At 50.8% G+C, this 11,928-nt stretch overlaps 2 protein-coding genes across 2 annotated transcripts in view; one reads left to right on the forward strand and one right to left on the reverse strand.

Moving 5' to 3' along the window:
- The window catches only part of BPHL (biphenyl hydrolase like), a 36,369-nt gene extending 29,869 nt beyond the window's left edge, over nt 1–6,500 (forward strand). Inside the window, exon 7 of the mRNA XM_046004090.1 lies at nt 6,195–6,500. Coding sequence (XP_045860046.1) covers nt 6,195–6,294 — 100 coding nt within the window. The 3' untranslated portion in view covers nt 6,295–6,500. The remainder of the gene's footprint in view (nt 1–6,194) is intronic.
- A 524-nt stretch (nt 6,501–7,024) lies between these two features.
- TUBB2A (tubulin beta 2A class IIa) lies at nt 7,025–11,207 on the reverse strand. The gene is made up of 4 exons (XM_046004089.1): nt 11,061–11,207; nt 9,674–9,782; nt 9,217–9,327; nt 7,025–8,280 (listed from the first exon to the last, which is right to left on the reverse strand). Exons 1-4 carry the CDS (start codon nt 11,115–11,117, stop codon nt 7,220–7,222), a joined length of 1,338 nt encoding a protein of 445 aa, XP_045860045.1. The 5' UTR covers nt 11,118–11,207; the 3' UTR covers nt 7,025–7,219.
- Nucleotides 11,208–11,928: the final 721 nt, after the last annotated feature.

Consider the following 11,928-nt stretch of genomic DNA (forward strand, 5'->3'; position numbering starts at 1 on the left):
CATTCAGATGTTAATTATTTCAGGAGACTATTTTGTGGAAGATCATTTTCTTAGAGCAGGATCTTTTGGAACAAATGAGTGGACGGTAAAGTGCTCTTGGCAACAATTGTCTCAAACTGGCTTGCATTTTACACCTGCTGCCTTCCTGTGCTAAAATGGGTCAGAACCCACCTAGAACATGGGTGGTTTATTTTGGACCCCAGAAGAAGGAGGTAGATGCCTTGAACACCAAGTCCTCATGAGATTCAGTACCACAGGTCCCATGACAATAGGAAAGCGAGGTAGAGTGGCAAGTTTTCAATGAACTGGGTATTTCATTACCTTACCAGGTACATTTATAATTAAACTTAAGGATACGGTCTATCCCTTCAAAGATTCTACCGACAAATAGATAATCACATATGAGACAAATGCCTTTCTCTCCTGAGAAGGAGGCCAACTGAAGGGTGGGGTTGTTCAGGCCTGCCGAACAGGCTTGTGTTAATTTGTCTCTCTTTTTTCTCTTTGTGAGGAACAATGGTAGAGTCTCTTAGACACGAAGAGACCTTCACAGTCATTCAAGTTCAGTGGTTTTAAAGTTTGCTTTTAGGCAGCTGAGCCCTTCCTCCTAACAAACTCTGATGCAGAAGTCCAAGACATAACACACAAAATAAGAGTGACTCTGATTAGAGCCGGGGTTGGGGGGTGAGCCCCTGCCCCTCTGATTGCAGCCCCTGTGCCTTCTCTGCTCATCTGGCCCTCCCTCCTAGACTGCAAAGCCCTGAGGCTGCCCTCCACCTTCTTGGCTAGCTGGCTGCTTCGGGGGCATCACCGTCAAGGCCAGCCCCAGCTCATGTTCAGAGGATTTGCACTGAGCTGAGGCTGGCAACCAGGAGACCCTTTGGGGTTGCAGCAGATAAGCCTTGGGAGGTCCTGGGGCTGAGTCAGCTCAGAAGACGATGTGACTTCACAGCTGGCCAAGCCACGTGTGTGTCACTCTGTGTAGGGGTCAGCAAGTGCCACTGTAATAAATATCACACGTCGAGTGGCTTAAACAGTAGAAATGTATTCCCTCTCTCAGTTCTAGAGGCTCTAAGTCTGAGATCGAGGTATCAGCAGGGCTGATTTCTGCTTAGGCTTCTTTCCTTGGCTTATAAATAGTCCTCTTCTTATAAGGACATCAGTGCCATTGGATTAGGTCCCACCCATATGATCTCATTAGTCACCTCTGGAAAGATCTTATATCCAAATAAGGTCACACTCTGGGGGGCTGGGGGTTAGGACTTCAACATATGGATTTACAGGACATGTAATTCAGTGCATGAGCCTGTGTTTCTGTGGAGGTGCTCAGATCTCAGGAATGGGAGACCAGGACCCAGTTCTAGACCCGGCTGCAGATGACCAGCACCATGCCTGGAACCCCTGTCCACAGCCCTCCCCTCCACCCTTCCCCCGCCACCCCGGCCATTGCCCGGCCAAGTGCACTCATCCCTCCAGTAGCCACTCAGATGTTTCCTCCTCCAGTTACTCATCGTTTGGAGACCTCACGGTCCTCTTTAACAGTTGTGAGCATATGAATTTAATTTTCCTCCTATTGAGCATGTCAACACCGGTCCCAGGATGTGGTTTAGTGCATTTTAAAGTGCTTAGTACATTTTGAAAGAAAGAGAACATGAGAGGCACACAGAGGCCATTGACCGGTGACTCAGTCCCAAAAAGTGTGGTGTGGTGTCCAGCTTCGTGCTCTGGGGCCCGGGCCAGAAAGCCAGATCAGGTTGCAAAGAATGAGAGGTGAAGTCCACATGTGCAAAGACTTGGTGCCAAGGGTTCAGTGTGAACTAACAGGGAGCAGTGGGAAATGGAGTCTCGCCTGGAGAGCTGGCTTGGTCCGTTGGGATCCTGATCAGCGTTCGCAGTGGAGGTTAAGAGCATGGGCAGGGACTCCGACGGACCTGGGTTTGAGTGCTGTCGCTGTCCCTAAGTGTGCCCTTCAGCAGTGTGCACGTATTTCTGTGTTTCTGTTTCCGTGTGTGTAAGATGGGGATGATACCTACCATTTCAGAATATTTTGTAGATTTAGTAAAAGCTCAATACACGGTAGCTGCCACTTCCGTGCCTGGAACGCTGGGGCGGGTGCAGGTGATCCGGGGTCCCAAGAGGCAGCTGGGCTGTTGCCTAATAGGAGGTCAGTGGCAAGCTGCTCTCTGACCCGACTTCCAGACCGTTGTCAGGATAGGTGTAGGGGGGTATTAGTGTTCTCCAGAGAAACAGAACCAATAGAATATACACGACAGATACATATGCACACGGGGGTTGATTTATTTTATGGGCCAGCTGGAACATTAGCAAGCTGGAGTCCCAGGAGAGCCGATGGTGCAGTTCCAGTGTGACCGAAGGCCTGGGAACCAGAGAGAGCCAGTGTTTCCGTGTGACTTTTTCTCTACCTCTCCCCATCCCTTCGTCCTCCCAGTACTGCTTCTAGTTCCTCATCCCTAGCTGCTTGCTGCTGTGGTTGAAGGGACAGACACCAAACAGGATTAGCCTCATCCTTGCAAAGCTGAGTCCTGAGTACTTTAGAGAGAGTGGCCTTTCTGGACAAATCTTACCCAGGACATTTGTAAAACCTCTCTTGAGAATCTTCCACTTGGAGTGGATTATTTCAGCCAAACGTAAATAAATTATGATCCCAAGTCAGAGCATTTCATTCATCCAGAATGAAGACCATTGTGAGGATTTTTGCATATTGTAAAATGTGACTCAAATAGAATAACCAAATAATAAAAAACAATTATTGTTCACCGTGTGCCCAGAGATCCCATACATTGTGCTTTATGTGCATTTTATCATTTTGTCCGGAATCATCCTGTGGGGTTAGACGCTGTTTCTTGCCCCCCCCTTTTCCAGATGAGAAAGTAACTCAGGGAGATGAAATAACTTGCTAGCCTGAATCCCACATTGATCAGACTGGACATGTCCTGACCCCATACAGCCCATGCCTTTAACCCTGTGGTACAGCCTTCAATTACATTCTCCTGTGACTCTGAGCTCTCAGTCCAGTTGGAAGGCCCCAGTGTGGCCCCTGCCATCCCACAGGTTTGGCCAGGCTTGCTTCTCCGTATGCGAGTTAAAAGCATCAGTCTGGCAGACCAGGACAGCTCAGAGGTGTCCCCCTCCGAGACATGCCATTGCCAGAAAAGCAGCCGCTGAGACGGTTTGGTTTCTTTCTAATGCTTGAGACATTAGTTGCATTTGAGAGAAGAAACTTCTCAGAAGTCTACTTCCCTTTCCCAAACATCTGCTGGGCTCTCAGGCCAAGGGGGAGAGCCTGCTGGAGAGGACACAGGCTGGGAGGCTATGCTCTACACGCCCTTTTTACCAGCTTGCGGGGGATTGTGGCCTATCCACTATTACCCTTTCCTTAGATGAGCTTTCTGAAAAGAACAGAGAATTAAGAATATTTATTTAATTATGTGTTTGTTTGTTTATTTAGAGTGTGACATGTGCGGGAGGGGCAGAGGGAAAAAGGGGAAAGAAAATTCCAAGCAGGCTCCATGCCCAGCGTGGAGCCTGACACAGGGCTCTATCTCACGACCCTGAGATCATGAGCTGAGCCAAAATTAAGAGTCGGATGCTTAACCAACTAAGCCACCCAGGTTCCCCGAGAATGAAGAATTAAAAATGGATGCTGTTAGCAACCAGGTCTGGATAGGCTTGGAAGGAATGTCTAAAAGTGACCAGGCCTCCCTGTTAGCGACATGACTGTCCAGTTGTCACCGTGGAAGAAATCGAGGTACAAAGAACCCACAGCCCACTTTGGTTTGCAACTAAAACAAAAATGCTTGCAGACTGGACTAGCAGCTTGATGGGTTCAGATACCACTAGAGTTTTATCACATCGAAAATGAAGGAAAAAAATGCTATGGCACGTTACTTAGGGGCTGCTCCTGTCTGTAGCTCCCACAGCTTAATTTGAAAGCTGTCAAGGGTTAGACTGAGGAAGGAAAGGATGTATGGTGCCGTCAGCGTGTTTGTCCTTGGCCACCTCATCTGTAAGGAGCAACCTAGGAGGACCCTTCCCAAGCCCAGGTAAAGTGACCATCGAATTTACATTGTAGGGTCAGACGCATTTTAGTTCCTCAGAAGATCTAGAATCAAATCTCTTCTTCTGAAGATGCCAAATGCAGGCAGGAAACTGCCCCAGGAAATAAGAATTTGTATTTGCCCCCACGGAGGCCCCTACATTTCCAGTTGCACCATGTGTCTGATGGTGGGGGACTTGCTACTACTTTTCCTGGAAAATGCGATTGTTTGAAAGCCACCCTCCATGGAGCATGTGATTAGTTCCTTTTGTTTTTTGGGTAGGAATCTACCTCAGCAGTACATCGCTAAATTGCCCTGACAGCTTGTCCAGGGGACTGTTCCTGAAGAGGAACACATGACAGGTTTTAAGTATAGTGAATCCTGTGCCAGACCTTAAGAATGAGGATATGCTGAGGACCCCCAAAACATATCAAGGAGAAGAGGAATTTTCTTTATAGCCCCGTCCATCCGTCCATCCTTCCATCCATCCATCCATCCATCCATCTCCAGTCCATTGCAGTTCTAAATGTAGATGCCCAAAAATGGGCCTCCCATATTTTTAATGAAGGGGACCTAGTTTTTATTTCCCTAAGACCTAGAGATTACCATAGGAATAGTGCAGGTACACTGAGGCTAAAAAGAAGAGGCACAACTGGTATCTCTCCTTCCTTGTTGGGAATCTGAGCAAATTGTAGAAATACGGTGGGACCTGTGATAATCAGCTTGACTACCCACAAAGAGGATGTCCAGCTTTGGCAGGTCAGGGTCCCTCTGCTTCAAAGTTCAGCTTAGCACACATTAGGGGACACAGTTTAGCCTAAACCTGTCCTTCTGTGAGCTCTCGGTATCCTTGACAGTTGCTTATTTTCTGCCTTCTAAGAGTGGAGGCCCTGAGTATCCCTACCAGCCTTGCTCCTTATGTAGGGCAACTGGGATCCTGTCTTTGGGGTTGGTGTGGCTGATCCTTTTTTTTCCTGAACAACATTAAAATTGAATTTGGAATGTTCTGGCCATTATTATTGGCATTATTAGCTTTTCCAGGGGCCTCAGAAAATGCCAACAATATATCCTTCTTTCAAGTAGATAATCACATGTGTCTAGGTACCCCTACCCCACACCCCACGTGGTTGAGTTACAGGGGGCCCGACATTGTACAAGGACAGCTCGATTCCCCCAGCTCCTTTACCCTACAAATCCTCCCTGAAGTTCTTAGCGCTCTCAACCCCCCGTTGTTGAAAAGTCAGAACTCGGCGGTATAGTAACTGGCATTTGCCCCAATAGGATCCGTTTAATGTCCCATGTTATTATAGACAAAACAGCTTGAACTTGTGCCTATATCTTAAAAGCTTTGATGAACACTTTGTTTCTGCACTTTTATAGCCAATAAATAAAACATAGAACTCAAAGAAGACTGCCTATATTCAAGAAATTGCAAACCAGCCTCATTTGACCAAAAGCTTATGAAAGAAGTCTTATGAGCACAGTGAGGTTTGCCACAAGACATGTTGTGACAGCTGCAGAACAAAGAGTTGCTGAGGCCGGCCCCAGCTGCCCTCACGGGCCCCAGGAACACTTACTTGCCCTTTGTCTGTGGCTTCTATTGAAACTTCTTCAATCCCGCAAAAGTGACAGGGTGATTCTGAACCTTAAATGGCAGGCTGCTGGGGGCTGCAGTTTCTGATCTGGGCTTTCACTCTAGGATATCCGAGGAAGCTCACCTGTTACAATCCAGTGGATTCTGGATGTTTCATATTTTTCTTGGCTCTCCAGCCTTCTCTCTTAAAATCAACCTTATTAAAATGGGGTTTCCCCTCTTTGGTAATAACCAAATCACATCCCCTACTCTCAGATTTAAAGTCAAACCATTTGCTACATGATACAGTTCCAAATTCCAAATACAATGTGTGTGCTCTGTTAAGTCAACCCCAATTTGGCTGTAAATGCCCCAAGCAGCTCTTTCCCTCAAAGTCTATATTCAGGTAAAGTTTATATTGCGTACCTTACATTTCCTCCCCAGTAGTCATCATGAAAAAAAAAAAGATCAGGCAGGTTTTTACTTGAGACTTTCACCAATTGTTAGAAAGTTTAAGAGTTTTAAATGATGTGCCATTTAATCACAAATTTTTTTTTCCTTAGGTTGCATCTGATGCCGGAAGGCAAGCACAATCTGCACCTACGTTTCGCAAATGAATTCAATAAGTTAGCAGAAGACTTCTTGCTGGGAAAATGCCCCTGAGAACAGCAGGCACCTGGGGATTCCTTACTGTGGGGCTCGAGCCTGCTGTTGCCCTACAAACACACTGCTGTCCCTCTCAGCTCACCTGCCTCCCCATGCTTTCTATACCTCCCTGCAAACTGCTCCCGGTCAAATAGAAATAATGACATAGTAAAATGTTTTCTAGCTCTAAGTGCTACAAAAATTAAAGCTGATTTTTTTTTTAACATTAGAGTCGTGAATTTCTACCATTCTGATTCTGATACACTTTCTCTCCAGTGAACCTTAGGTGAAGGCTTTGGAGTATTTATGACTGTGATTTCAGATAACTTGACTCTAGAATTATGTTGTCCCTTTCATCTGAGAGGTATTCACTGGTCTTTTTACTTCAATTTATCACATTGTCAAAGTAGAGAAAGAGAAGAAAGTCCTTGCTTAGGGCCCTTGATATACTACATTTTCACAAGAGTTGCTGGAACTACAGCAAAGAAGGTAGACAGGTTTGCTCCGTCCTTAAATCTCCATTGACTCAACACATTTCCTGGGTTCCTTTACTTTCATGTTGGGCCTGTGAAGATGAAAAAATTTGTCTCTTCATCTGTCTTCCCTAAAAGAGCAGAAAGGATATTAATTAAAAACATTAAAGCAGAAATCCTAGTTTTGTTAAAGTTATTAAACCCAGAAACATATTTAAGAAGCATTCAATGGAAGAGTAAGAATTGCCTTAAATGAAATTAAAGAGACCACAAAGTTTTGGACACATGCTTTTTTATTAGTATAGATATCTTAGACAATACTGTAATTTTTAGGAGTTCCACATTATTACATCAACAGTGTGAATTTCTGACAGAGCAAAACGGAGCACCATAGTATACAAATAGAAAGACCATGCTTGATTGAGGACAACAGAAGTTCACTAAAGATGCACGATTTATCTGAGAAGTTCTTAAGCCTCGTCCTCGCCCTCCTCCTCCTCGAACTCCCCCTGTTCATCGGCCGTGGCGTCCTGGTACTGCTGGTACTCGGACACCAGGTCGTTCATGTTGCTCTCGGCCTCGGTGAACTCCATCTCATCCATGCCCTCGCCCGTGTACCAGTGCAGGAAGGCCTTGCGCCGGAACATGGCCGTGAACTGCTCCGAGATGCGCTTGAACAGCTCCTGGATGGCCGTGCTGTTGCCGATGAAGGTGGCCGACATCTTGAGGCCGCGCGGCGGGATGTCGCACACGGCCGTCTTCACGTTGTTGGGGATCCACTCGACGAAGTAGCTGCTGTTCTTGTTCTGCACGTTGAGCATCTGCTCGTCCACCTCCTTCATGGACATGCGGCCGCGGAAGATGGCGGCCACGGTCAGGTAGCGGCCGTGGCGCGGGTCGCAGGCGGCCATCATGTTCTTGGAGTCGAACATCTGCTGCGTGAGCTCGGGCACCGTGAGCGCGCGGTACTGCTGGCTGCCCCGGCTGGTCAGGGGGGCGAAGCCGGGCATGAAGAAGTGCAGGCGCGGGAAGGGCACCATGTTCACGGCCAGCTTGCGCAGGTCGGCGTTCAGCTGGCCGGGGAAGCGCAGGCAGGTGGTGACGCCGCTCATGGTGGCCGACACCAGGTGGTTGAGGTCTCCGTACGTGGGGGTGGTCAGTTTCAGGGTGCGGAAGCAGATGTCGTACAGGGCCTCGTTGTCGATGGAGTAGGTTTCATCCGTGTTCTCCACCAGCTGGTGCACGGACAGGGTGGCGTTGTAGGGCTCGACCACCGTGTCGGACACCTTGGGGGAGGGCATGACGCTGAAGGTGTTCATGATGCGGTCTGGGTACTCCTCCCGGATCTTGCTGATGAGCAGCGTGCCCATCCCGGACCCCGTGCCGCCCCCCAGCGAGTGGGTCAGCTGGAAGCCCTGCAGACAGTCACAGCTCTCTGACTCCTTCCTCACCACGTCCAGGACCGAGTCCACGAGTTCGGCTCCCTCTGTGTAGTGACCCTTTGCCCAGTTGTTTCCTGCACCACTCTGGCCTGCCAGACGGAAAGGAGAATATTAGACACTTAAACATTAGGAATTCTGAATTCTGGCATCTGACTGTAGACTAATCTTAAGTTTGCAGACTCATCTCTTTTAGATACCCTTCTTTGACTATGGAAAATTTTCTATGCATCAATGATCCTCAAAAACACTGGACATCCTAATGAGATAAAAAGCAAGTTTGGTCCAGATGCAGTTATTAACTGATCAACAAGATGGTTTAGCAAAACCCAACTGGGTTTTTTGTTTTGTTTTGTTTTTGAAAGAGATCGAGCTAGAGAGAGAGCACAGAAGTGGCACAGTGGGAGGAAGAAGCAGACTCCCCTGCTGGGCAGGGGGTCCGACTCAGGGCTCAATCCCACAACCCTGGGATCATGACCTGAGCTGAAGGCAAACTGCTTAACCAAGGCATCCCGAAACTGGACTGGTTTTAAAAATTAGGAACAGGAACCTTCTGTAAATATTTACATTAGGTACCATAAATGGGCAAGGGCAAGGGCACATTATGATCTGAAGAGAAGATGGGCTCCAAACCACTGGCCCCACATCTGGTCATAACCTGTGCCTTTGGCCTTTGGCTTCCTGACATGGTCACCTGCGGGCCCTGGTCCTCTGACATCAACCAGCAGCCCATTAACTCCTGCTGCAAGGTTAGCCACTGCTCTGTATTCTTCACGGTCACAGGCTCCTCTGCAGTGGGGGGGAGGGGGGTGGCATATGGCCCTCTGCAGGCTGACACTGTTCCTTGAACTGCCCAGAGAGGGGCCAGAGAAGGGGCTGCCCCAGGATTTGGTGGAATTAGGCCAGGACCCAGGGTTCCCTGTGGACTCCCAGTCTCCACCCTGGCATTCAACCCTAAGAGCAGTGATTTGCACAGTGCTGAGAAGGGAGACTCACTGAGCCAGCTGCCACTGATCGCGACTACATACCGAATACAAAGTTGTCCGGCCTGAAGATCTGACCGAATGGCCCAGACCTGACGGAGTCCATGGTGCCCGGCTCCAGGTCCACCAGGATGGCCCGGGGGACGTACTTGTTACCTGCGGGGAACAGAGCCGGACTTAGATGTGCAGCTGGCAAAGGCATCACAGACAAGGCTGTGCCCTATGTGCCTTTCACAGCAGAATCATTAGAGAAAAGTCCAGCATCCGACACAAAAGTGAGCAAACAGAGGTGCTTTTCTGCCTCAGAAGAGGGGAAAATGGCATGCTTAGTCATGGCCAACATGCAGGAGTCGTGAGGAACTATCTAACGTGTCCTTTTTAGCAGTTGACATTTAAAAAAATGCAAGAAGCATCTCTTTGTCATTTATCTGTTCCTCATCCATTCTGTCTGCCACAGTATGCAAAGCAAGGTTGACTGGGCAAAAAACATTCAAATAATCACCAGCAGCTTCATTGTAGTACACGTTGATTCTCTCCAGCTGCAAGTCACTGTCTCCATGGTAACTGCCAGTGGGGTCGATCCCATGCTCATCACTGATCACCTCCCAAAACTGGGGAGAAAGAAAAAGAAAATCACATGATGGGCTGACATCCTAAACCTCAGTAAGGATGGCCCTTCTCTCCCTCTCATGTCCTTGGAAGAGCGGCCACTGTGGTCAGCCAGTGAAGGAGTCCTAGAGCTGCACCCCCATTCCTCCAGGGGCTGCTGCAGAGGGGCTTGGAAATCCGCAGTGCACTGGCCATAGGATGGCGACAGACTGAAAAGCTGGGAAGGGCACGGAGGGTGGGCACAGCAGCTGCCCTCCTCTGGAAAGCCATGGATGCTGGGGAGGCCAGCGCCCCCAGGCAGGGCTGAATGTCACAACATCCCAGCTGATGGGTGGGTCCTGGGAGGACCAGGACCACTTGGACCCGCCCCTCGACTGCCTCCAGGGATCCAGGTCTCCTGGTGCAAACCCCACCCAGCCCTCCAGGCACAGGGGATTTAGACCACTGACGTCCATAAAGTCTGCCGCCCCTACCCACGGCCAGGGGTGGGTGGGGAAGGACAGGTTGGAGCAGTCTGGGATCCCCACCCGGGACAGTGGGTAGAGCTGGGCATGGCGAGGGCACAGGCTTCATTGTGCATTAGTAGCAGGAAAGGGGGCGGGGAGGTTGTGGTGGGCAATATGGCGGTTGTGAAAGAGACCACGTCCTTGTCCAGGGCCCGCCCACACCCTTGCACCAGGCTGGCTCCTGCCTCGCCCACTGTGGTCGGCAGTCACAGCGCCAGCCGGGACGTCACCTGCCGCCTCTCAGACAGGAAGCCAGACTCCGACATGATGTCTCATCATGTCGATGGTGCTCATATTTGGGGAATTATCTAATATCCTCGACTTTGAAACCCAAGAAGTCGTCTCTCTAGCATGTCACCCCAATGACACTGCATATTTTTCATTCAAACTACAGAGGAAAATATACAAATTAAATTCCACATAAGGCCACTGGATTCATATGAGCGCTCTCCCTATCCAAATTCTAGAGAGTAATACGCCCAGGGAAATGCCGACTACCTCTCCCATAAGGGATGTGTCCGAAGAAATTTCAAAGGGCCTTGATTAAGGCACACACCACTGCGGCGTCGCCGCGCGCATCGTGGCAGGTTGTGTGATTTCCTGGGCCCGCCCGGCGGCCCCGCCGAGAATGCGCCACCGGGGCCGGCGAGAGCCGCCGCCACCTCCCCCCCGCCCCTGCCCTGGCCCGCATCGTGGGGTCCCGCCACCCCCGCCCGGGTCGCACCCTCGGGGACTGCCTCCCCTTCCCTGGCCCCTGCACGGCGGCGCGCCCACCTTGGCGCCGATCTGGTTGCCGCACTGGCCCGCCTGGATGTGCACGATCTCACGCATGGTGCCGGCTGCGGAGGGGGTGGTGGCGCTGGCCCTCGGAGCTGTGCGCGCGGCGCGACCGGCGGACTCCGCAGCAGAGACAAGTCGCCGCCCCACAGCGCAGCCTTTTATAGCGGGGGGTCGCCCCCTCTTGGGCTTGGCCCGCGATGACGTAATGGAGGGCGGGGCTGGGGGCGGGGCCGCGCGGACTGCGGCACCACGAGGGGGAGCTGGGGCGCGGTGCGAGGTGCGGGGGCGCTCGGGCCCGAGTCCGCGCTTGTAGACTCGCGAGAGGGCTCCAGCCCCCGCGTCCGGCCGCAGAGGGCGGTGTCCTGGCCTCGGGCCCAGCCTAGCCGGGTCGTCTTGAACCACGGACGCGGCCCCACCCTTGCACTGGCTTCTTCAGTAACACCGCATCCCCACCCACCCTTCCACTCTGGGCACCCGAGAGGGGCTGGAATCCTGGGTTCTGGGACGGAGGGGGGCGGCTGCCTCCAAAAGGGTCCTCGTCTTTGGGGGAGAAGGTGAGAGGCAGCCAGGACCCCCTTGGAGCGGGGAGTCTAGAATGGTCAGTGGGCTCTCCAGCTGTTCCTTAGGTTTCCTAACTCCCTTGGGCGAGAGTCCTGGACTCTGGGCCACGTTCTCTTTCTGTTCCGGGTGGGAATAGTCTAAACGTGGGGAGGGGGTGGAGGGTGGGGAAGAGTGGTGGGGGAGGCTCCACGGTGACAGCAGATGGGGACTATGTTTGAGGAAAGCGAGGATGGGGGAGGGGTCAGCTTTTACTTCCACTTGTGAGAAAGATGGTCTGTTTGGAAGGTGCTGGATTTGTCTC

The sequence above is a fragment of the Meles meles genome, chromosome 5, assembly GCF_922984935.1.
Source record: "Meles meles chromosome 5, mMelMel3.1 paternal haplotype, whole genome shotgun sequence".
In the NCBI taxonomy this organism is placed as follows: domain Eukaryota; kingdom Metazoa; phylum Chordata; class Mammalia; order Carnivora; family Mustelidae; genus Meles; species Meles meles.

Excerpts from the sequence above, each read along its gene's own strand:
- TUBB2A (XM_046004089.1), bottom strand. The coding sequence starts at position 11,117 with ATGCGTGAGATCGTGCACATCCAGGCGGGCCAGTGCGGCAACCAGATC. Across the intron at positions 9,783-11,060 it reads GCAACCAGATCGGCGCCAAG|TTTTGGGAGGTGATCAGTGA; the intron begins GTGGGCGCGCCG and ends CTTTCTCCCCAG. Across the intron at positions 9,328-9,673 it reads GTACTACAATGAAGCTGCTG|GTAACAAGTACGTCCCCCGG; the intron begins GTGATTATTTGA and ends TGTTCCCCGCAG.